Raw genomic sequence first — 22,555 nt, forward strand, 5'->3', positions numbered from 1 at the left:
ACATTTTTGAACTATAGCTTGAAGTAAAAATACTTAATTTTGCTTCTAAAATGGATCACGATTACTACTTTTTTGCTCTCACGATTATAATGTGACCTGAATGATCACGATTATCGATGAACCTAATATTAATTCAAATACTCTTTCAGAAGAACATAGTTGGGTTAATCACACAGCCCTATGGTGATTAAACGTGTCAATGCACAAAGTAAAAGTAGCCTCTGTGTTCCAGTGTTGAACCAGCTCCCGCTCCCCTCTCCCCTCCCGGCTACCGCCACCAAGAGCCTCCTGTACAACGGGAGGATCGCAGAGGAGGTGACGTGTCTGCTGGGCTGTCGAGATGAGAGTCTGGCCTCGCAGTTGGCTCAAGGTCTCAACCAGGTCTCCACAGAGCACATGTGAGTGTCGGCAGCGGGCGCAGATGTGGCCTTATTGTGTCCATATTGTGTCAGCGCTGCCGAGATGCGCTTTTGTTATAATGTATTCAGCAAAACCATATTTTAGCAGCACTGACTGGTAATGACTCGGTTTGTTTTCTTTTTTGAAATTGACACTCTGAGCTGTGCGTTTTGAGGTTGAAATTGTGAGGTTTTCAGTAATTCCTCCGTTTAAATCCAGCGTTTTAGAGATAGGCAGCACAATATAACGCAATCAAGTGCCTTTTTGTGGGTGAGGATTGCTACAAACATTCCCACACACGTTCTGGTATTTGTTTATCACTTCATATTTCAGTCTTCCCTGACATTTTAAAGCTCCCGGTGTACATAATCCCGGACAACATAACTTGTCTGTAAAATTGTGTTTAGTTTTGTACTTTGTCCCTATAATGACATTTGCCTTCTGCATTTGACCCGTTCTTCAGTGTCACTGGGGTTAAACCTGTTGGGAACATCTATTTACGTTTTAAGTTGATAAGGAGAAACCCAACCAGGCGCGGGGAGAACATGCAAACTGTACTCGGATTATTGATCGTGACACTCTTCTCGATGTGCATTTTTAATAAAGCATAACGTTGTCTTTGCTGAATGATAAAGTGCAACCCTGTGTGTCCTGCAGAGAGTTGAAAGACAACCTGGGCAGTGATGAGCCTGAAGGAGACGCGCCGCTGTTGCTGCAGACCATGCTGGCCAGGAACCCGGGCATCTTCAGGGAGAAAAGTATGGGACAGAAAACAATGTGCTTTTCTCAGAACATGAGTCTGAATATGTGACTGATTGTCTTTTGTTGAGCAGACGCTCGGCAACAGCCGATGGTGCCGTCGTACAAGATCACACAGAATTCCATGCACAGCCCGGCGCAGTCGGGAAACTTCCAGTCATCAGCGATGTCTCCCAATTCATCAAGGTATTTTAAAGGTTTTGTTTAAACGCTTTGATTAGATGTTGTGTGTGTGTTCTGAACTTTAAATTATCATCAGCTGTTTTTATGTTATAACGTCTGAACATATCGTGGGACCTTTTTGTAGTAGTGTTTACTCGTGGTTAATTGTAGTTTTTTGTCATGGTTTATACACAAGGACAGATATTATGCTTGGTACACTTTTAAGACCATTGGACACCTTCACATAAACAATGGCACTGGCAAATTTCACAGTTTCTACTTTGGTGAATATGCATGGAAAAGTTTAGTTATTTTGTTCTTTCGAAAATGACTTTTAAAGTACTTGGATTTGATGCCAAAGATGCTTTGTAGTGAAGGCGCTGATCTGAATCCTGTGAACTAGTTTGGCTTTAAAAGACTTCCTGGTGCAGGTGTAGAGATGTGGGCTGCCGTAGAGCAGGGGAACGGAGCTTTAGCATGTTAAATAAGCAACAGTCCACATGCTATAAACAACATACTGCTCTAGAGCCCTTTACTAACATGCTCGTCCTGACACACTTCAGCCGGCTCACGTGTGGAGCGAGCGGCTGTTTGTTTACAGCTGCGCCCACTTTTCCCACCCTGAGTTTCTACTTCCAGGGCCCTAGTGCCAAATGTGGGTCAGTTTGTCTTGAGGATTTTCTGTTCTTCAGCGTCTGGTGCTGACGGACAGGGTTGTGCGCTCAAACATGTGCATTCGCTTCACATTTCTTCACATAAACGTGCTAGTTGGATCGTGGACACGTGTATATCACTGTGTGTGCAAATAACACCGCTTATTCCTGCGTTAGCTTTGAGCTGGCTCCTCCCCCTGCAGCACACAGACTCGCTCCTCTTTAATCTCAGACTTTATTGACATGTGTACTGTGTCTGAAAAAAGTCTCCACTTGGATTCCGCTAAGCAAATACAGTAGGTCCTCTCCTCCCACTGGAGAACTGCTGCAGGTGATGATCTTTCAGCTGCAGCACGGTATTTAAACACGACCGATGCAGTGAGCGGCTTCTCATTTTTCTGAAAGAACCATGGGGAAAGACAAGTCCCGTGGTCATGGAGAAGATGTCGGTGTGTTTGAAAAGGGTCAAATCAGTGGCATCGAGCAGAGAAAACATCTTAAGGAGAAGCAGAAACTAATGTACTCCAGCTCTGAACCCCAGTGAGAGTGTTTGGGACGAGCTTTGTGCGAGGAAATAATGTAACACTGTAATCAAATGAACCTTTTGACACTGTAGAACCGAATGTCCTACGGAATATCAGGGAGTGTGCCTTTTTCTGTTGCATCTTTATCTTGGACAGGCAGTGTACGTAAGAGCAGGAGCATGTGAGTTGTTTGTCAAGGGCTTTATACCTTTATATCGTTAAGAGCCCTAGAGACGGGCCGATACATATTGGACCAATCTTTACGGTTTCAGCTGTCTGCTCGCTCATAGGAAATCATTAAGTTTTATTTGAACATCATACTATACTTAGATAGAGCAGCGCACTGCATTGACAAGGTGAAAGTTGTGGATTTTGTCTATAAACCTTTGTTGAACGTGACACTAACCATGTCATAAATGTGAGTTATAATAATACTATGTTGTGTTTTGTGTGCTCGGCAGTCGCTTCGTGGCCCCTCAGAGCGGCTCCAGCGGTCGGTTCATGGGTCAGAACAGTCCGGTCCCCAGCCCTTACACTCCCCAGAGCCCCGCCCCCGGCTTCATACAGCAGTATCAGCAGCCGCCCAGCTACAACCAACACCAACAGATGCAACCAGGTGCCCGCTCTCCTCTCCAAACACTTTCGTTCTAAGTCCACTGACGCGTGAAGTTATACATCACGTTATGATGTATTAACAACGTGCCCTTTATTTCCTCAGTGTCTGTAGCTAGCCCGATTGTTCCAGGGAACGTGAGGAACGTCCTCGACAGCAAAGGGCAAATGACCAACGCCGCCAACCACCACTCGGACCAACACGGCACTGAGGACTACATGAGCATCGTGCATCGATTAGGGACCGGGGTACGCTCCTCCGATCACTTCATTCATCCCCCTCACACACAGCGGCGTCTATAATGTTTTACTGATCATGTCTTCTTCAGGAGGGCGACTCTTCCATGAGGAATCCTGCGTTTTCCCTGAGGTCGCCACAGTCGGGCTGCTCCCCTGCAGGGAGTGATGGGACGCCCAAGTGTAAGTGATGTGCCATGTCTAAGACTCAATAAAACAAAACGTATTAAGGTCCTAATTCTAAAACTGTGTCTGCATTCACAGCTGGTTCGCGCCCCCCACTCATCCTGCAGTCTCCGCCTCCATATGCATCTTCTCCGGGCGAGCAGAAGCCTCCACAGCTCCTGCAAAGAAAGAAGACGCCGACAGTAAAAGAAGAGAAGGACATGTACGACATCGTGAGCTCTCCAAACTCCACCAAACTTACCCTTAAACTGGCACGGGTCAAGTCCAATGACTCGGATACTCCAGGTACGGCATTTAGAACCTTTTCTAAACCAAACAATGAACAGTAGTAAACCTTTTTAGTTGAACCATACCATGTGCTCCAGGTGAGGCGATGCCAGGTGTTGACCAGAACTCGGACAGCATGGAAACTGAGCTGGGTTTCCAGCAGGTTCCAGTTGTTCAGCAGAATTACGGCGCACGTCTGCAGCAGATGCAGGCAGGGGGCGCTGCTCTGCAACCCCCCAGTTCTCCATACGACGAAGCAGAGCTTGATGCTCTCGCTGAAATCGAAAGGATAGAGCGAGAGACCGCAAGTGAAAAGTGTTCAAAGGAAGTACAAGACAAAGGTGCGTACTGAGACTTTAAGCCTTCACATAAACACAAGTAAAGTTACAGCTTTAGATAAAACACATACACGTGCAGCTGAATGAAGTCTGCATTGCTCAAATACAAGATGCACTTTAAGAAAGGTTTGTCACTGTTTATCATCTGGTTGTTTCTGTTCTAGACAAGCCACTGAAGAAGAGGAAACAGGACTCGTTCCCCCTGGAGCCGGGAGCAGGCGGCCCGGGCGGACCCACGGGTGCTCCGGGCAGTGGATCCACAGGAGGGGGCAATGCCGGGAAACTGACTCCACAAGAAGCCACCGCTGCCGGGAACGGTGCAAGTCGGCCTCCTCTAATGGTGAGCATGGACCTCCAGCAGGCAGGTCACGCTGATGGCCAGCTCGACCCCTGCCTGGCTGCCCCCATTCCTGCTCTCGAGGCGCAGCGTTGGCCCGAGGAACCAGCCAGTGCCCCGGCCGCACTGGAGGGATCGGACACGGCCTTGCATCTGAAGCCAGGGGGGCGGCCAGAGGTGATTAAAAGTAGGGCAGACAAACACGAGCGGAGGGAAGGCCGCGAAACATCCAAACACCGGCACGACGACAGGTCCGAGGGTCCCAAACCTCCAAACCGAGAGGCCGAGCGCGAACGGAGGCATCGCGGCGACGCTGTGGTCAAAGACCGGCGCTCGCCCGACACCCGCTGCCGTGGCGACCGGTCAGGAGAGCCCGGCCGGAGCAGCAGTAAGCAGGATGTAAAAGCCGCTTCATCCTCTTCCGGCCATAAGATCCCGGACTCTTTCCCCGCTCAGCTGCTCGGAGGGCAGAGTGGAGCGCTGAAGAACTTCCAGATCCCGAAGGTGATCTGGGCCGTCCGATCCAAACCACGTATCAATCATTCAGCTCTCACTGCCTGCAATCTCACTGCTCACTCCTGAGTTGTTTCTGTTTTTGCCATCGAGTGCCTTTGTGGGATATCTGGGGAGTGTGTCACTAACTACTAACTGTTGGTCTAGATGACGGTGCTTCACTTGTTTTTTTGGATTAAGAGTGATTGTTAACGTTATCAGTTTTCATGGTCTTAAAGAAATGCTCCACCTCCTTTTGGTTCTGAGTAGGTGAAAGTCTTTATGCTAAACTCACTACAATGCCACGTGATGTGTACTCAGCATTACTGTGTTTTTGTATGTTTGTTTTACGTAGACCTCACATCTAGTGCAGAAATGAGAGATTTTTACTCACATTGTGGAGTATATCTTTAAGACTGGTTAAAAAAAATCATGTGGCGGAAGTAACATCAAAATGTTGAATTAATATTTGGATTACTGTAATCCATTTACATTTTTCACATATTTCATATCCTATACAATCCATACACCTGGATTTATGATGATTATATTGACACACTTGGTGTCTCTCTTCTCAGATCAAACAGGACCTAGACGGCAGTGGCTCTGAGGGCCACATGTGGGACCAGCCCAAAGTGAAGCTGGAAAGACTGGGTTTGGTCAAAGACTTTGAAACGAGACCCAAACCTGTGGTGGTGTTGAAGAAGCTCTCAGTGGAGCAAATCCAGAGGATCATCCGTCACAGCAAGTCCAAGAACAGGCTCTCCTCCGGGAAGTCCTCCAAAAGTGAGAACACGCCACACTGGATACACTGGATACACTGGATACACTGGATACACTGGATACACTGGATACACTGGATACACTGGATACACTGGATACACTGGATACACTCGATACACTGAATACACTAAATAAACTAAATACACTAAATACACTAAATGATGATGACTAAATGATGATGATGGCACTGGCATTGATTTGTTTCACCAACTTAAGATGCAATATTTTGTACATAAAAAGCAAACAAACGCTACTGTAATTTCAATGTATTTGTAAGAGAATTAGTTTTAACGTGTGGTGGTTCTTCAGGTGGCATGGATCCTGCCGTTCTCAAAGAGTTACCTCCTGAATTACTGGCAGAAATTGAGTCCACAATGCCTCTGTGTGAAAGAGTGAAGATGAACAAAAGGAAACGGAGCACAGTCAATGAAAAGCCAAAATACGCTGAAGTCAGCTCGGACGAGGAGAAGGACGGAGAATGTAACCCTCATCTTTTCATCTCTCCTTAAGTTTGTACACATTGTAACCGTTAATGCTTAACGTCACGTTGTCTCATTGTTCCTACGTAAAGCTGGTAAAAAGCGCCAGCGGAGAGAGAAGGACCGGGCGTGGGATTGTGAGGAGCGGGAACGTCGCAATTCTGGAGAACATCGGAAAAGTGGCCCACGCGACAGCCGCAGAGGCTCGGGCAGTCGCTACAGAGACTCCTCTGATGAAGACTCTCCTCCTCCTCCACCTAGCATGAGTGAAGGTTAGAATAAACGACATATAACCAAATGTGTGCTCTGAAACGACACGCAATAACACAATTATGCGTGTACAGTCGCCAGAAAAATGAAGCTGAAAGAGAAGCAGAAGAAACGGAGAGCGTACGAGCCCAAGCTCACGCAGGAGGAGCTGATGGACTCGTCCACATTCAAAAGGTTTTTGAACAGCATCGACAACATCCTGGAGAATCTGGAGGATGTGGACTTCACTGCCATGGGTAACGGCCTCGGTTTGAACAGTTTAACCCTCCTCCAACTCTCATAGAAAACACAGGTCTTACTTTTGTCTTCCAGCCGCCGACGACGATGAGATTCCCCAGGAACTGCTGCTTGGGAAACATCAGCTGAACGAACTAAGCAGTGAATCAGCCAAGATCAAGGCCATGGGCATCACGGGGAGGGTACGCCACATCTATGCGATTTAGTTTTGACCCGTGAACCAGACGTTGCTTAAGAACCTTTTTTCGTCTGCATTGTTTCAGATTCCATCGGACAAGCTGGTGAAGCTGTTGAACATACTGGAAAAGAACATCCAGGACGGGTCCAGACTGATCACTCTGATGAACCACGTGAGCTAAAACACTGACACTGACACACACCGACGGGCCCATTCAGATGTTATAGATGAACATTTATTTTATGTGACATGTTCGTTTTGCCAAAAAAAAGTTTAATATATTGAGAATCTGGAGCCTGATTTACATTTGATCACAGCTGTAGAATCTTTATATTACCTTAAAGAAGTAACTAAAGCCTTGTGCTGTTTCTGAAAGTTCTCACTTCATTATTCAGAACATGACCATATCAGGGAAGCAAGTGGGGAAAAGTGTGTTTGAGAATAAAGCACTGAATCCAACAATATCGCCATAAAGATTACCGTAAGTCGCACCAGCCAAAAAATGCATAATAGAGAAGAAAAAAACATAAAAGTTGCACTGGAGTATGAAATGCGGTTGCAAGTTTGAAAATAACAAATAATATCACACATAAGTCGCTCCGGAGTATAAGTATAAACGTGCACCCCGGCCAAAACTTTGAAAAAAGGTGCGACTTATAGTCCGGAAAATACGGGTATTGTTGTCAAATAACTCGCCACTAGATTAATGCCGACCCAATCGCCCGGCCCGCTTGTGTGATACGCATCATCTGATCGTGCGTGAATGGTTTGCTCAGGAGCAAGACACGGAGGACGAAGAGAAGCTGTGGCGGGACCTCACCATGGAGCGCGTGACCAAGTCCGCCGACGCCTGCCTGACGGCGCTGAACGTCATGACGTCCGCGCACATGCCCAAGGCCGTCTACATCGAGGACGTGATCGAGCGGGTGCTCCAGTACACCAAGTTCCACCTGCAGAACACGCTCTACCCGCAGTACGACCCCGTGTACAGGGTCGACCCGCACGGAGGTGAGGAAGCACGATATCACGTATTCATCACCAGAACACAAATGTGGATCCATTATTTCGTAAAGATGTGCTCTATAGAAACTGTGTAGATATGAATCTTTTCAACTGCAACAAGAAAGTGATCTATCTATTGATGGAGCCTTTTTTAAATTAGTTGATTCATTATTTTATTGGGATTATAAGGATTTATATGACAGCGGAAAGGTTTAAGACTGGAGTGTTAGTTTAAGACGGTTTAATCTGCCTTTTCACTTACGATGATGCCGTTTGCATATTTGCAGGATCTTTAACATTTCGGAGTGCCACGCCCCCTTTTAGTGAACTACTCGATGCACAGGGCTTGTATTTAGTTACAGCGCTTCTATTTTAGTTAGTTTGTGCTGACGGAGAAGATATTTTGCCAGTTTTTGTTATCCATAAACCAGGTCAAATCATGTTCATATGGATTGTTTTAAGGTAAATTGTACCTTTTTTAGATTTTAGACCTGTTAGTTTACACTACGGGCAGTTTAAAATGTCACGAGAACCCGACCGATCTCGCAAAAGTTTGATGCGGTCAGACAAAACGACGATCGAACTTAAAGACGCGGTTTGCCGTCACGCGGGTGAATCTGATCTGTGTTTTTCTTCCCCCCGTAGGCGGCCTGCTGAGCTCGAAAGCCAAACGCGCCAAATGCTCCACCCACAAGCAGCGCGTGATCATCATGCTGTACAACAAGGTGTGCGACATCGTGAGCAACATCGCCGAGCTCCTCGAAATCCAGCTGCTCACGGACACCACCATCCTGCAGGTAAACGGCGCCGCAGGACCGGGACGTAACGATAAAAGACACTCAGACGCCACTTCAGCCCCTGGAATTTCACCCGAATCTGACTGTCGCGAGGAACAAGTTTGAACTGAACTAGCTTTTGACAAGTACGGCCCCTTTACCGGAACGTAACCAGGACTTCACCCGATGAAGAGAAGGGAGATGCTTTCCTTAGAGTAGAAGATGACTTACATTTCCTGTGTCTTTCCAGGTGTCTTCGATGGGAATCACGCCCTTCTTCGTGGAGAACGTCAGTGAACTGCAGTTATGTGCCATTAAATTAGTGACTGCTGTAAGTGTTACGTCTGTGTTCGTAGTTAAACTGAACTGAAATGCTTCTAGAACAATGTTGGACTAAACTTTTACCTCTAACTATCAGGTGTTTTCGCGTTATGAAAAACATCGACAGTTGATTTTGGAGGAGATTTTCACGTCGTTGGCGCGGCTGCCCACCAGCAAACGATCCCTCAGGAACTTCAGGTATTGTTGGTTTCTTGCTGTGTTTTAGTAAGAATGTGTTTCCATTATAGAACTCAAAGTATGTCACGTGGTTATGAATAATGTGATGAACATTGTGTCTTCAGACTGAACAGTTCGGACCAGGACGGGGAGCCGCTGTACATCCAGATGGTGACGGCTCTGGTCCTGCAGCTCATTCAGTGTGTGGTCCACCTGCCCAACGACAGAGAAACCTTTGAAGAAATGGACAACAAAGTGAGCGTTTGGAATTGTAGACTTCTCACCAGGCTGATGGCTTTATACTGTATTTAGACTGAGTTTGGAAACAATCCTATTTTCAGATGGATCAGGATGTGCTGATCACAAACTCCTATGAAACCGCCATGAGGACTGCACAAAACTTCCTTTCCGTCTTCCTCAAAAAGTAATGTCACTGTAGACTAATTCTAAAGTCACTTTGTTGAGTATTTTTGCCTTTTAAACGTTGTGGTGTTTGTTCCTTTCCAGGTGTGGGAGTAAACAAGGAGAAGAAGATTACAGACCATTGTTTGAGAACTTTGTTCAGGATCTTCTGTCCACAGTGAACAAACCAGAGTGGCCTGCAGCAGAGCTCCTCCTCAGTCTGCTCGGCAGATTACTGGTTAGTATTTAATGTTCCACGTAATGGAAGAAGATACTGTAGTATTGTGTCTGGTGTTCAGCACCCCTCTTGTGTCCAGCACCCCTCTTGTGTCCAGCACCCCTCTGGTGTCCAGCACCCCTCTGGTGTCCAGCACCCCTCTGGTGTCCAGCACCCCTCTGGTGTCCAGCACCCCCCTGGTCCCTGTCCAGCAGGTGCACTGGCCTCATCCTGTCTGTGTTGTGTCTCTCCAGGTGCATCAGTTCAGTAACAAGCAGACAGAGATGGCTCTGAGAGTGGCCTCGCTGGACTATCTTGGCACGGTAGCTGCCCGACTAAGAAAGGACGCAGTCACCAGCAAGATGGACCAGAAATCAATCAACCGCATCCTGGAGGAGGTAAAACGATGCACATTTTTAATGGTTTCTGTAATTGATGATGTGTCTTGAAAACTGACTCTGTATATTGTCGTTTCTGACTCCAAAGACTCCGGGCGATGATGAGACCCAGCAGCTGCAGAAGGCTCTTCTGGATTACCTGGAGGAAAATGCAGAAACAGATGCCTCCCTGGTGGTAGGTTTGCGTCAATTGTATTGTGTTATGTATTTGCATTAACTCAAAATTAATTTAAAAAATGTAATTTATCATGAATAGTATCAAGTTAATTACATGATCCTTTGACTCGTCTCATACATATTTATCTTCTTTCTAGTTTGCAAGGAAGTTCTACATCGCTCAATGGTTTCGAGATGCCACTACAGAAGCTGAGAAGTCGATGAGAAACCAGAACTCTAAGGACGACGACTCCTCTGATGGACCTCAACACGCCAAGGAGATGGAGACGACGGGTGAGATCATGCAGCGCGCCGAGAAACGCAAGAAGTTCCTGCGCAACATCATCAAAACCATGCCCGCCCATTTCGCCACGCTCAAGTGAGATTCTCCCCATATGACATAAGGTGTAATAGTATAATGTAATCATATACTGACTGATGTGTTCCTCAGAATGAACTCTGACACTGTGGACTATGAAGACTCTTGTCTGATCGTGCGATATTTGGCCTCCATGAGGCCGTTTGCCCAGAGCTTTGATATTTATTTAACACAGGTTTGTTCAAGTCATCTACTCATCAAATATACACCAACATATACTGGTATTATTACTATGAAAATGGCCAAATGTTTTGTCTTCACTTTGGTAGATTTTAAGAGTACTTGGAGAAAGCGCCATTGCTGTTCGGACTAAAGCTATGAAGTGTCTGTCTGAAGTTGTGGCTGTGGACCCCAGCATTCTGGCACGGGTGAGTTTATATCTCTCCCGTCACAAACTTCTTTTATGTCTGCTGACCATCAGTGGGAAGTAACAGTGTAAAAGTACTGTACTTAAGTACATTTTCATTACATCTGTACGTTACATTTTACTTCTACATCAAAACATTTGAGAGCACGTTTCTTTACTTTCTATTCTATTCTATTCTAACTGATCTGAAAAATAGAAAGTACTTTTGTATGTTTTTTAAGCACAGTTATTACGATGACTTGCCTGAAGGTTTTGACTTTGATCAAACAAAAATGACCAAATAAATATTACAAGACAATTAACTTATGAGTATCTTGCCACCGACCGAATATCAGCTCTTTATCATTTATCACTCCATTTGACTCATACTCTGTGTGAGATGCTTTTTACTCGAAAAGTACATTTTCATACGGGTACTTTTACTTTTCTCCTGTATCTGTAGTAGCAAAACTACTTGGTCGACTGCTGCTGCTGCCTCTACTTGCATACATATACTGTACATACACATACACAGAGCAGACTCTGTACTGACATGTTTCCTCCTTCAGTCTGACATGCAGCGCGGGGTTCATGGGCGACTCATGGACAACTCCACCAGTGTGAGAGAAGCGGCTGTGGAGCTGCTGGGACGGTTTGTGCTGAGCAGGCCCCAGCTCACAGAGCAGTACTACGACATGCTCGTCGAGAGGATACTGGTAAGATACATCAACTCTTTAACATCAGTGGCCTCAACTCTTAACTAACACCTTTTCCCACTTGGGCTGGTTCAGAGCCAGGTCTGGGCTGTGCCAGCTCAGTTTCCACTGTTTGTTTTGTGTTTTTTTACTGGAACTGGTTCTCATTTCTGCCCCAGCTGTACCCTGGAACCAGAGTGTAGTGAAAAACCATAGAACTGATTCTGAAAGGGGCACGGTGGTCACACAGTGGGTTTATCCTTACACACTGAATGGGTTTAATAAAGTACTTTCTGTCATACTGTAGGAACAATACGGCTGCTTTTAATGATGCTAAATAAGAAAAGGACCAAGCAAATAGACGCCTGTCTCCCTTTTGTGTTGTTGTGTCTTAACTGTCCTGTGGGGTCATGTAAAGTTCATTCCACGAGCTGTATTTTGCTGCCCCCTAGTGCCTAGAAATACGAACTCCTGTCTAGTAACTGCTATTTCTGTCTTGTGCAGGATACTGGCATCAGTGTGAGGAAAAGAGTGATCAAAATCCTTCGAGACATCTGCCTGGAGCAGCCCAAGTTCAACAAGGTCACAGAGATGTGCGTGAGGATGATCAGGAGAGTCAACGACGAGGAAGGCATCAAGGTCTGTTCCTGCAAACCGTTCACGTGCACGTGCGGATGTATTCGTGTACCGCTTCTGACTGAACCCGCTCTCAACAGAAACTGGTGAACGAGACATTCCAAAAACTGTGGTTTACTCCAACCCCAGCTCACGACAAAGAAACGATGACGAGGAAGATCCTGAACATCACAGACGTGGTTAGTGTCGCTTCGAAATGACTTCGCCACGTAAACGTGAGCGCCATCACAGTCTGGATTTCCATGTGTTTGTTTTAGGTGGCGGCGTGCAAAGACACCGGCTATGACTGGTTTGAACAGCTTCTACAAAATGTAAGTCTTTGTTTTATAACGACACAGCGGTTTTATATGTATATACTTATTGTTTGTTGGTGCTTTAGCTTCTGAAGTCTGAAGAGGACGCCTCGTATAAACCGGCCAAAAAAGCCTGTGTGCAGCTGGTGGACAATTTGGTCGAGCACATTCTCAAATACGAGGAGTCTCTCTCGGGTCGGTGCTTTTACGGTCCTTTTTTCCCCCCTGCGCATCGGGTTAATCATGTATTTAACATTCTACACTTTTCTTTTTTCTGTAGATAACAAAGGCGTGAATTCCCAGCGGCTGGTAGCGTGCATCACCACATTATATCTGTTCAGCAAGATCCGGGCTCAACTCATGGTGAAGCACGCCATGACGATGCAGCCGTACCTGACCACCAAGTGCAACGTGAGTTAAGCGACGTCCGTCAGTCTGTCTTTGTTCAAATGTACAACCTAATCGGCTTATGAACGAGCTCGTCATCTCTGCCGCAGACTGCCAACGACTTCATGGTCATCTGTAACGTGGCCAAGATCCTGGAGCTCGTCATTCCACTGATGGACCATCCCAGCGAGACCTTTCTGGCCACCATAGAGGAAGACCTGATGAAGCTGATCATCAAATACGGCATGACTGTACGTGATCGACGCGCGAAGCCGGTTGCGGGAGCAGCGAGGCGCGAACGTGATTCTAACTCTCGATAATCCGCAGGTGGTGCAGCACTGCGTGAGCTGTCTCGGAGCCATCGTCAACAAAGTCACTCGCAACTATAAGTTTGTATGGGCTTGCTTCAACAGGTTTTATGGTAAGGCATTTTTTTTTAGGATGTATTAATGTTTTTAGAATTTTTTTAATTTAGATTTTTTTAGTTTGTAGAGCTGGTTATTATGTATTTAATTTTTTTAAACATATTTATTTGAGTTTTTAAGTGCAAGATGTATATTCGTTTTGCAGTGTGCTGTGATGTCGCATAGGTAAATGATTAAAGTGCCGATGGCAGGTTTTTACGATGTTCTAATTTTGACTTTATTTTTTGTGTTTATACCCGTTGTACATATGAATTATAGTTTTACACCAATCGAGCAGGTATTTGTGGGGAAAATGTTGAAAAATCTGTAGAAAATGACAGGAAATGACATCACACCAGGGACACTCTTTCCAGTCAAAGTTTATGCAGAATTTACACAACTTTTTTGACTCTCTAAACATTAATTCAACAAAATAAAGTCGCTCTCATATATTTTCATTTGTCCAATAAAAATAATTGTGACATTAGATGAGTTTTTGCCCAGTTTTCTCTCGTTAATTTCCTAGTGTGATGTCATCAATTACAAACAGGAAGTGAGATTATAAACCTAAAAAATTAGCTATTGTGTGATAAAATGTTTTATAATTTAACGGAATTCTAAATACAATTATCTGAAATGCATTTTAATTCACTGAGTCGTCGGACCTGCAGGGGGCGCTTTAAGTTCATTATTTGTGTGTGTATTTTAGGAGCACTTAACAAGTTGAAGAATCAGCACCAGGACGACCCCAACAGCACGACTCTGGCGGCGAACAAGCCTTTCCTCCTGCGGTCGCTCTTCACCGTGGGGGCCCTTGCTCGACACTTTGACTTCGATCAGGAGGAGTTCAAGGGCCCCACAAAGGTACTGGCCTCAACAAGAAATAACAACACAAAAATCTCACTATTTTACAAATCAGATTTGAACAAGCATCTGAACTAGACTAATTTGAACTGGCGTAAGTAATGAAACAATGAATAGTTTTAGAATGTGCTTTGTCTTTTATTAGAAGTAATACAACATGAATTATTAGTATAGAAAACTACATACTGTTATTATTATATACAACTAAATACTGTTATTAGAATAGAAATCTAGATACTGTTATTATATACAACTAAATTAGATAAGATAAGATAAACCTTTAATATCCACACAAGGGGAAATTTCGTTGTTACAAGGCAGTAGAACAGGAGGAAAGGACAGATTATAGGAAGTTTCAAAAACACACTCTTAATAGAACTCTTAACAAAACAAAAAACTCTTAACAAAACTCCTCTCCTATCTTAGTAGGGAATGGAGGGGGGAAATAAAATAAAGTAGATAATAAAAATACAAAATAAAGATAATCAGATAATAATAATAAAATAATGATAATAGAACAAAAATAAAATAAAGTAAAAATAACTAGCACAAGACTAGGTAATACTATTAGCAGGTAAGTAAACCGTATAAAAAACAAAATAGAACACTTTTATTTACAGGTAAATACTGTTATTAGTATAGAAAACTAAATACTGTTATTATATAAAACTAAATACTGTTATTATTATAGAAAACTAAATACTGTTATTATTATATAAAACTAAATACTGTTATTATGATAGAAAACTAAATACTGTTATTATTATAGAAAACTAAATACTGTTATTAGTATAGAAAACTAAATACTGTTATTAGTATAGAAAACTAAATACTGTTATTATTATATAAAACTAAATACTGTTATTATGATAGAAAACTAAATACTGTTATTAGTATAGAAAACTAAATACTGTTATTATTATAGAACGCTAAATACTGTTGGATGTGGGCCTGGGCAATATGATTTAAAAACATATTTTTAAAACATTTTCAAAATGTTCCTTTAAATTTCTATTTTCCAAACACACTGCAACAAAAAACGTAATGGCTTTCAATATTAGATCTGCAACAATTGTGACTAATCGAGTATTTAAATATGTGTTGACTATTTTATTAATCGCTCTCTTGACTCTAAAACACATGATAAAAGTGTGTGGTTTTTGTTTTGTTTTTTCGTAAAGACTGCTGCATTAATACATCTATATAAAACAATTAAAATGAGAAGATTAAACACTTTACAAATTACTCAATGATACTATTTATTTGTACATTGTCTCTCAGAATATTTTAACCGATAGCTGTCAAAAAATGTGTTTATGAAATCCTCAGAGTACCAAAAAAAAATCAATCTTCATCAATATTTTAGTTTCCGATTTTTAATAATTTTACCCAAAAAGTCAAGAGCCCGAGTATGATAAAATAATAATTTTTGAATAAAGCATTGTTTATTCTGATAAGTGCCTGATGGATAAATGTTTAAAATGCTCTATTTCCTGACTGAATGTTTTGTTTAGGTGATCATAAAGGAGAAGGTTCTGGAGCTGTTGTTATATTTCACCAAACATGACGATGAGGAGGTCAAGACAAAAGCCATTATCGGCCTGGGTAAGATGTGATGTCATAGTAACAATATTTCTGTCATTAGAGGAGACTTCCTTTGTCCTAAAAATGCTTGTTGTATTACATACATGTATACAAGTAACTATAGGTCATCTTAAATCAGTCTTTTCTTTTATTAGCCGAGGCAATAAATTACATGTATAATCCAAAAATAATTCAAATAAGTACTGCATGTGTCACTGTGATTCTTATCCTTTTGTTCTGGACTCTACTGTAACTCTACTGTAACTACTGTAACTACTAAAACTACTGTAACTCTACTAAAACTACTGTAACTACTAAAACTACTGTAACTCTACTGAAACTATTGTAACTCTACTGAAACTACTAAAACTACTGTAGCTCTACTGAGACTACTGTAAAACTACTGTAGCTCTACTGTAACTACTGAAACTACAAAACTACTGTAACTACTGAAACTAATGTAACTCTACTAAAACTACTGTAACTCTACTAAAACTACTGTAATTCTACTGAAACTACAAAACTACTGTAACTACTGTAACTCTACTGAAATTATTGTAACTCTACTGAAACTACTAAAACTACTGTAGCTCTACTGAGACTACTGTAAAACTACTGTAGCTCTACTGTAACTACTGAAACTACAAAACTACTGAAACTATTGTAACTCTACTGAAACTAATGTAACTCTACTAAAACTACTGTAACTCTACTAAAACTACTGTAACTCTACTGAAACTACAAAACTACTGTAACTACTGAAACTACTGTAACTACTGAAACTACTGTAACTCTACTGTAACTCTACTAAAACTACTGTAACTCTACTAAAACTACTGTAACTACTAAAACTACTGTAACTCTACTGAAACTATTGTAACTCTACTGAAACTACTAAAACTACTGTAGCTCTACTGAGACTACTGTAAAACTACTGTAGCTCTACTGTAACTACTGAAACTACAAAACTACTGAAACTACTGAAACTACTGTAACTCTACTGAAACTATTGTAACTCTACTGAAACTACTAAAACTACTGTAGCTCTACTGAGACTACTGTAAAACTACTGTAGCTCTACTGTAACTACTGAAACTACAAAACTACTGTAACTACTGAAACTACTGTAACTCTACTGAAACTATTGTAACTCTACTGAAACTACTAAAACTACTGTAGCTCTACTGTAACTACTGAAACTACAAAACTACTGTAACTACTGAAACTAATGTAACTCTACTGAAACTACTGTAACTCTACTAAAACTACTGTAATTCTACTGAAACTACAAAACTACTGTAATTACTGAAACTAATGTAACTCTACTAAAACTACTGTAACTCTACTAAAACTACTGTAATTCTACTGAAACTACAAAACTACTGTAACTACTGTAACTCTACTGAAATTATTGTAACTCTACTGAAACTACTAAAACTACTGTAGCTCTACTGAGACTACTGTAAAACTACTGTAGCTCTACTGTAACTACTGAAACTACAAAACTACTGAAACTATTGTAACTCTACTGAAACTAATGTAACTACTAAAACTACTGTAACTCTACTAAAACTACTGTAACTCTACTGAAACTACAAAACTACTGTAACTACTGAAACTACTGTAACTACTGAAACTACTGTAACTCTACTGTAACTCTACTAAAACTACTGTAACTCTACTAAAACTACTGTAACTACTAAAACTACTGTAGCTCTACTGTAACTACTGTAAAACTACTGTAACTCTACTAAAACTACTATAACTCTACTGAAACTACTGTAACTACTAAAACTACTGTAACTCTACTGAAACGATTGTAACTCTACTGAAACTACTGTAACTCTACTGAAACTACTGTAGCTCTACTGAAACTACTGTAAAACTACTGTAACTCTACTGAAACTACTAAAACTACTGTAGCTCTACTGAAACTACTGTAAAACTACTGTAACTCTACTGAAACTACTAAAACTACTGTAACTCTACTGTAACTTTACTGAAACTACTGTAACTCTACTGTAACTCTACTGTAACTTTACTGAAACTACTGTAACTCTACTGTAACTTTAACCTTTTGAATCTGTTTTCACACAGCTCAGAGCCCCACTTTGACCTTCACGTTGCATTAAATGGAGCTGCTTATGTCCCCTCAGGGTTCCTCGTCATCATGCATCCCAGTCAGATGTTTATGCCCGAAGTCAAGAGTTTGTACAACGGGATCCTCGCCGACTCCAACACCTCCATCAACCTCAAGATCCAGATCCTCAAAAACCTGCAGACCTACCTTCAGGAGGAAGACACGCGCATGCAGGAGGCCGACAGGGAATGTACGTCATTATTCTAGTGTTACTCCAAAGCTTGTTAAAAAGTAAAATGTTAGATTGGGCAGGGTTTATCTGGGCCATGAGATGTTTAAACTACAGGGTTGGCAGGTTGTATACATTAGTGAGACGGGGTATTTGTTGTTAGCCTTTCAGATGATCCATTGTAGCGCTCACCGGGCCGTTCCTCTTGTGTTGCAGGGAAAAAGCTGTCCAAACAGGAGGATCTGAAGGAGATGGGCGACATCTCCTCGGGCATGAGCAGCTCCATCATGCAGCTGTACCTGAAGCAGGTGCTGGAGGCCTTCTTCCACACGCAGTCCAGCGTCAGACACTTCGCTCTCAACGTCATCGCGCTCACCCTCAACCAGGGCCTCATCCACCCTGTGCAGGTCAGAACACACGAGCAGCCTACAGGGCCTCATCCACCCTGTGCAGGTCAGAACACACGAGCTGCCTACAGGGCCTCATCCACCCTGTGCAGGTCAGAACACACGAGCTGCCTACAGGGCCTCATCCACCCTGTGCAGGTCAGGGCCTCATCCACCCACTGCTCTTTATTTCGTTCTGCAAGTTTATTCTCTTATACAGGGACATTGATGGGATTCAGCAGCGTCGCATGGCAATATTACGATTTAGATTAGGTGTTGTAGATTAGCACTACGATGCAGAAAATTCAGTTCTTCTTTCAGTCCAAACGTCGTCTCAGATGTTCACGTTGCTTTATGGCTAACTTTATTTTGGAAAAAATAAAAATGGATACTTCCTTTCCCCCCCAAAAAAATATAATTTTTTTGTTGATTTTTTTTTTATAGACATAAATTTTCACCTCTTTATATTATTCTCACACTATTACACTTTACATGATGTGTAAGTTTATGTTTTTGTTTTTGTTTCTGTTTTCAATCCAAATAAAACGCTCAGTTAAAAAAGCAGAAAAGTCAACTCTTTTTAAAGTTCTATTTTTTAAAGTGTTAACTGAGCAATGTGTCGTGTGGTGGCTGTGGTATGAGCCGTTCTTTACTTAAAAGTGGTGTTTGTTTGTTTGTTGTGCAGTGCGTGCCCTACCTCATCGCCATAGGAACAGACCCCGAGGCCGCCATGAGGAACAAGGCCGACCAGCAGCTCGTGGAGATCGACAAGAAGTACACCGGCTTCATTCATGTGAGACCCGGTTATATTGTTACTTAAAATGTCCAAAATATAAAATAATTATATATTAGATTATAAGATAAAATAACCTCTATTTGTCCCACAATGGGGAAATTCCAGCGTTGCAACATTGATAAGGCACAGAAGTATAATAAAAAAACATTTAAAAAAAACGATAACTTAGAAAAAAAAACTCTTATACTCTAAATTAGAGGTGGGCAAACTACGGCCCGCGGGCCACATATGGCCCGTTTGTCTCTATAATCCGGCTCGCCAAACATGCCAAGTATTATTTAAGGGGGGGAAACATTATCGCACATGAATGTGACAGTATGGCACAGGAGTATGACAGTATCGCACATGAGTGTGACAGTATCGCACATGAGTGTGACGGTATGGCACACGAGTGTGACGGTATGGCACACGAGTGTGACGGTATGGCACACGAGTGTGACGGTATGGCACACGAGTGTGACGGTATGGCACACGAGTGTGACGGTATGGCACACGAGTGTGACGGTATGGCACACGAGTGTGACGGTATGGCACACGAGTGTGACGGTATGGCACACGAGTGTGACAGTATCGCACACGAGTGTGACAGTATCGCACACGAGTATGACAGTATCGCACACGAGTATGAAGCTGAATGACACATGTAACAGTGTTTGTCAGACAGTTTGTTGTTATTACTATACACATACAATATTAAACGATGCACAGAATCTGGCATTTTCAAAAGACTGACGCAGAAAGGAGAATAAAGCTAAATCATATCTGAAGGAGAAAGAAACGCAAATGTTAAAATGATTGCATATTGTCACAGAAGCTCCCACTTAAAGATGTACCGTATTTTCCGGAGTATAAGTCGCATTTTAGGGGGAATTGTATTTGAGAACATTAGCTTAACCGTGTACGTGTTGTTGCGGGTGATGCGTTGCGCTTTTGAAAGTAGACTTAAGACGGAAGTGTAACCGGAGCGTGCGTGCGCTCCGTCCTCAGATGAAGGCGGTGGCGGGGATGAAGATGTCCTACACGCTGCAGCAGGCCATCCGCTCGTCGAGGAAGGCCATCATCCGCGGCTTCCGACAGGACGAGACGAACTCGGCCCTGTGCGCTCACCTCTTCACCATGATCCGGGGGAACCGGCAGCACCGCAGGGCCTTCCTCATCGCGCTGCTCAACCAGTTCGACGACAGCTCGGTGAGTACACGGTGGGGGAAGATGTGTCACACTTTTTGAAGGATACGTGTATTTCTTAATGGCACCTACGTGTTAACTGGACACAGGACATTTGGTCTTTAACGGTGACTGCGTCTCTCTTCCCTCAGAAAACGGAGGTGAACATGCTGCTGTTTGTGGCGGATAACTTGGCCTGTTTCCCGTACCAGAGCCAGGAAGAGCCGCTCTTCATCATGCACCACATCGACATCACTCTGTCTGTGTCCGGGAGCAACCTGCTGCAGACCTTCAGAGAGGTACAGACTTCTACAGACGCTACAGATGACTACAGACGCTTACAGACACTACGGACGCCTACCTCAAGTGCTGTTCACCGTTTCCTCTTTTAGAGATACTTTAGTGATGGTCTGCTCTGTATTAGCCCAACGCCTGTAGTATGTTTTTGTGGATATGCTCTGGTTATTTGTAGCGCTGTAACGATTAATCGACATCAATTGTGATTCTAAAACACATAAACAAAGACATTTTATAATGAAGACAGTGGTATTATTTAATCAGAATCTCAAAGAAGAGTAAAAAAAAAAGAAAAATGTGTTCATATTCGCTATGAAGAAGCACGAGTCACAGTGTTTTATCCTTTATTTGGTCGATAATGTAACGGTAACGTCTCATCGACACAATACACTGTTCTGCATTCAATATTTATTATATTGAATGCAGAACAGTGTATTGTGTTGATTAAAAAAAAAATAATGTCCAATGCATTAGTTAGGCCGTCTGTGAGTCAAACATTAAACTTATCTCCTTATTTTACTTCCATTCAGCCACTTGACATCCGTAAATCTTATAAGACGAGAGAAATGGCTCAATGGCTCAATGGACGCCTATTTTTAGCCAAACCGCAGCTTCACGTCTGTCCTTTAGTCACATGGTTCGTTTGAAAGAGTTGAGACCATTTAGTCTGATTTCAAAGCTTATTCTTCTCTCTTCTCTTCACAGCTTCTACTAAAGGAGCCCAAGCGCAAAGAGAAGAAGGTGAAGAAGGAGAAGAAGGAGTGGCGGAGCGCGTCGGACGGAGAGGAGGACGACGGGAACATGAACTGCAACTCCTCCCGAAGCGAAAACGGCGAAAGCGACGAAGAGCGGCGCCGGGAGGAGGTGCGGAGGCCGAAGAAACACGGCAAGCGCCCGGCGAACTCCGAGTCCGAGTCAGAGTCCGACCTGGACGACCTGGACGTGGAAGACGCGGACAAAGTGATGAGGCGTCTCCCGGACAACCCCATCGGACTCTTGGACTTTGCCAACGCAGTCCAGGGCATACTTTTACTGCTGGTGCTCAAGCAACACCTGAAGAATCTCTACGGGTTCTCTGACAGGTACAGTGTGTTTACATCGGTTGCTATGGTGTTCTAGAATTTACTGTATTAATCTCAGATGGATGGAAAGGGTTTATGTAAGTCCATGAGCGATAGATTCACCAAACAGATGTAGTTAAAGTGACGGGTTTGTCTAATGTTGACTTTATTTGGTGTATTTATATCTGTTGTACATATACATTATAGTTTTACACCAATCAAGCAGGTGTTTGTAGAGAAAAGTTGAAAAATCTGTAGAAAATGTGTGACATCACACCAGGGACACTCATTCCAGTAAAATTTTATGCATCATTTACACAAAGAAACAACTTTTTTTTACTCAAAATAAAGTCGCTCTCGTGTATTTTTATTTGTCAAATAAAATTTAAACATTTTTGTTTTGACCCAGTGTTTTCTGGGTATTTTCCTAGTGTGATGTCATCAATTTCAAACAGGAAGTGAAATGATAAACCTAAATATGGTGCTATTCTGAGATCACATTTTAATAATTTTCTAGCAAAATTTAAAATATATCAAACTGCGTCTTAGTTCAATGAGTCGTCCGACCTGTAGGGGGCACTTTAACTCACCT

At 42.8% G+C, this 22,555-nt stretch overlaps 1 protein-coding gene across 2 annotated transcripts in view; it reads left to right on the forward strand.

The window, feature by feature from the left end:
* The window catches only part of nipbla (NIPBL cohesin loading factor a), a 31,056-nt gene that overhangs the window by 4,306 nt on the left and 4,195 nt on the right, over window positions 1-22,555 (forward strand). Inside the window, exons 4-46 of one of the 2 annotated variants that reach the window (XM_072433735.1) lie at window positions 233-398; window positions 1,057-1,157; window positions 1,233-1,344; window positions 2,959-3,113; window positions 3,216-3,358; window positions 3,439-3,529; window positions 3,611-3,817; window positions 3,898-4,140; window positions 4,302-4,978; window positions 5,545-5,752; window positions 6,059-6,229; window positions 6,321-6,500; window positions 6,573-6,734; window positions 6,811-6,917; window positions 6,999-7,085; window positions 7,690-7,921; window positions 8,561-8,712; window positions 8,942-9,022; window positions 9,110-9,210; window positions 9,315-9,444; window positions 9,531-9,613; window positions 9,697-9,829; window positions 10,063-10,206; window positions 10,295-10,381; window positions 10,521-10,741; window positions 10,814-10,916; window positions 11,011-11,109; window positions 11,657-11,803; window positions 12,287-12,421; window positions 12,499-12,597; window positions 12,676-12,729; window positions 12,798-12,906; window positions 12,992-13,122; window positions 13,209-13,349; window positions 13,426-13,519; window positions 14,212-14,366; window positions 15,881-15,971; window positions 18,107-18,280; window positions 18,476-18,666; window positions 19,331-19,438; window positions 20,429-20,629; window positions 20,758-20,904; window positions 21,608-21,984. In XM_072433735.1, the coding sequence (XP_072289836.1) occupies window positions 233-398; window positions 1,057-1,157; window positions 1,233-1,344; window positions 2,959-3,113; window positions 3,216-3,358; window positions 3,439-3,529; window positions 3,611-3,817; window positions 3,898-4,140; window positions 4,302-4,978; window positions 5,545-5,752; window positions 6,059-6,229; window positions 6,321-6,500; window positions 6,573-6,734; window positions 6,811-6,917; window positions 6,999-7,085; window positions 7,690-7,921; window positions 8,561-8,712; window positions 8,942-9,022; window positions 9,110-9,210; window positions 9,315-9,444; window positions 9,531-9,613; window positions 9,697-9,829; window positions 10,063-10,206; window positions 10,295-10,381; window positions 10,521-10,741; window positions 10,814-10,916; window positions 11,011-11,109; window positions 11,657-11,803; window positions 12,287-12,421; window positions 12,499-12,597; window positions 12,676-12,729; window positions 12,798-12,906; window positions 12,992-13,122; window positions 13,209-13,349; window positions 13,426-13,519; window positions 14,212-14,366; window positions 15,881-15,971; window positions 18,107-18,280; window positions 18,476-18,666; window positions 19,331-19,438; window positions 20,429-20,629; window positions 20,758-20,904; window positions 21,608-21,984 (6,730 nt within the window). The remainder of the gene's footprint in view (window positions 1-232; window positions 399-1,056; window positions 1,158-1,232; window positions 1,345-2,958; window positions 3,114-3,215; window positions 3,359-3,438; window positions 3,530-3,610; window positions 3,818-3,897; window positions 4,141-4,301; window positions 4,979-5,544; window positions 5,753-6,058; window positions 6,230-6,320; window positions 6,501-6,572; window positions 6,735-6,810; window positions 6,918-6,998; window positions 7,086-7,689; window positions 7,922-8,560; window positions 8,713-8,941; window positions 9,023-9,109; window positions 9,211-9,314; window positions 9,445-9,530; window positions 9,614-9,696; window positions 9,830-10,062; window positions 10,207-10,294; window positions 10,382-10,520; window positions 10,742-10,813; window positions 10,917-11,010; window positions 11,110-11,656; window positions 11,804-12,286; window positions 12,422-12,498; window positions 12,598-12,675; window positions 12,730-12,797; window positions 12,907-12,991; window positions 13,123-13,208; window positions 13,350-13,425; window positions 13,520-14,211; window positions 14,367-15,880; window positions 15,972-18,106; window positions 18,281-18,475; window positions 18,667-19,330; window positions 19,439-20,428; window positions 20,630-20,757; window positions 20,905-21,607; window positions 21,985-22,555) is intronic. The other variant, XM_072433736.1, reaches the window with a different exon arrangement.

The sequence above is a fragment of the Eucyclogobius newberryi genome, unplaced genomic scaffold (assembly GCF_026437365.1).
Source record: "Eucyclogobius newberryi isolate DKJ021-1_F unplaced genomic scaffold, fEucNew1.0.hap1 SCAF_6, whole genome shotgun sequence".
Lineage (NCBI taxonomy): Eukaryota > Metazoa > Chordata > Actinopteri > Gobiiformes > Gobiidae > Eucyclogobius > Eucyclogobius newberryi.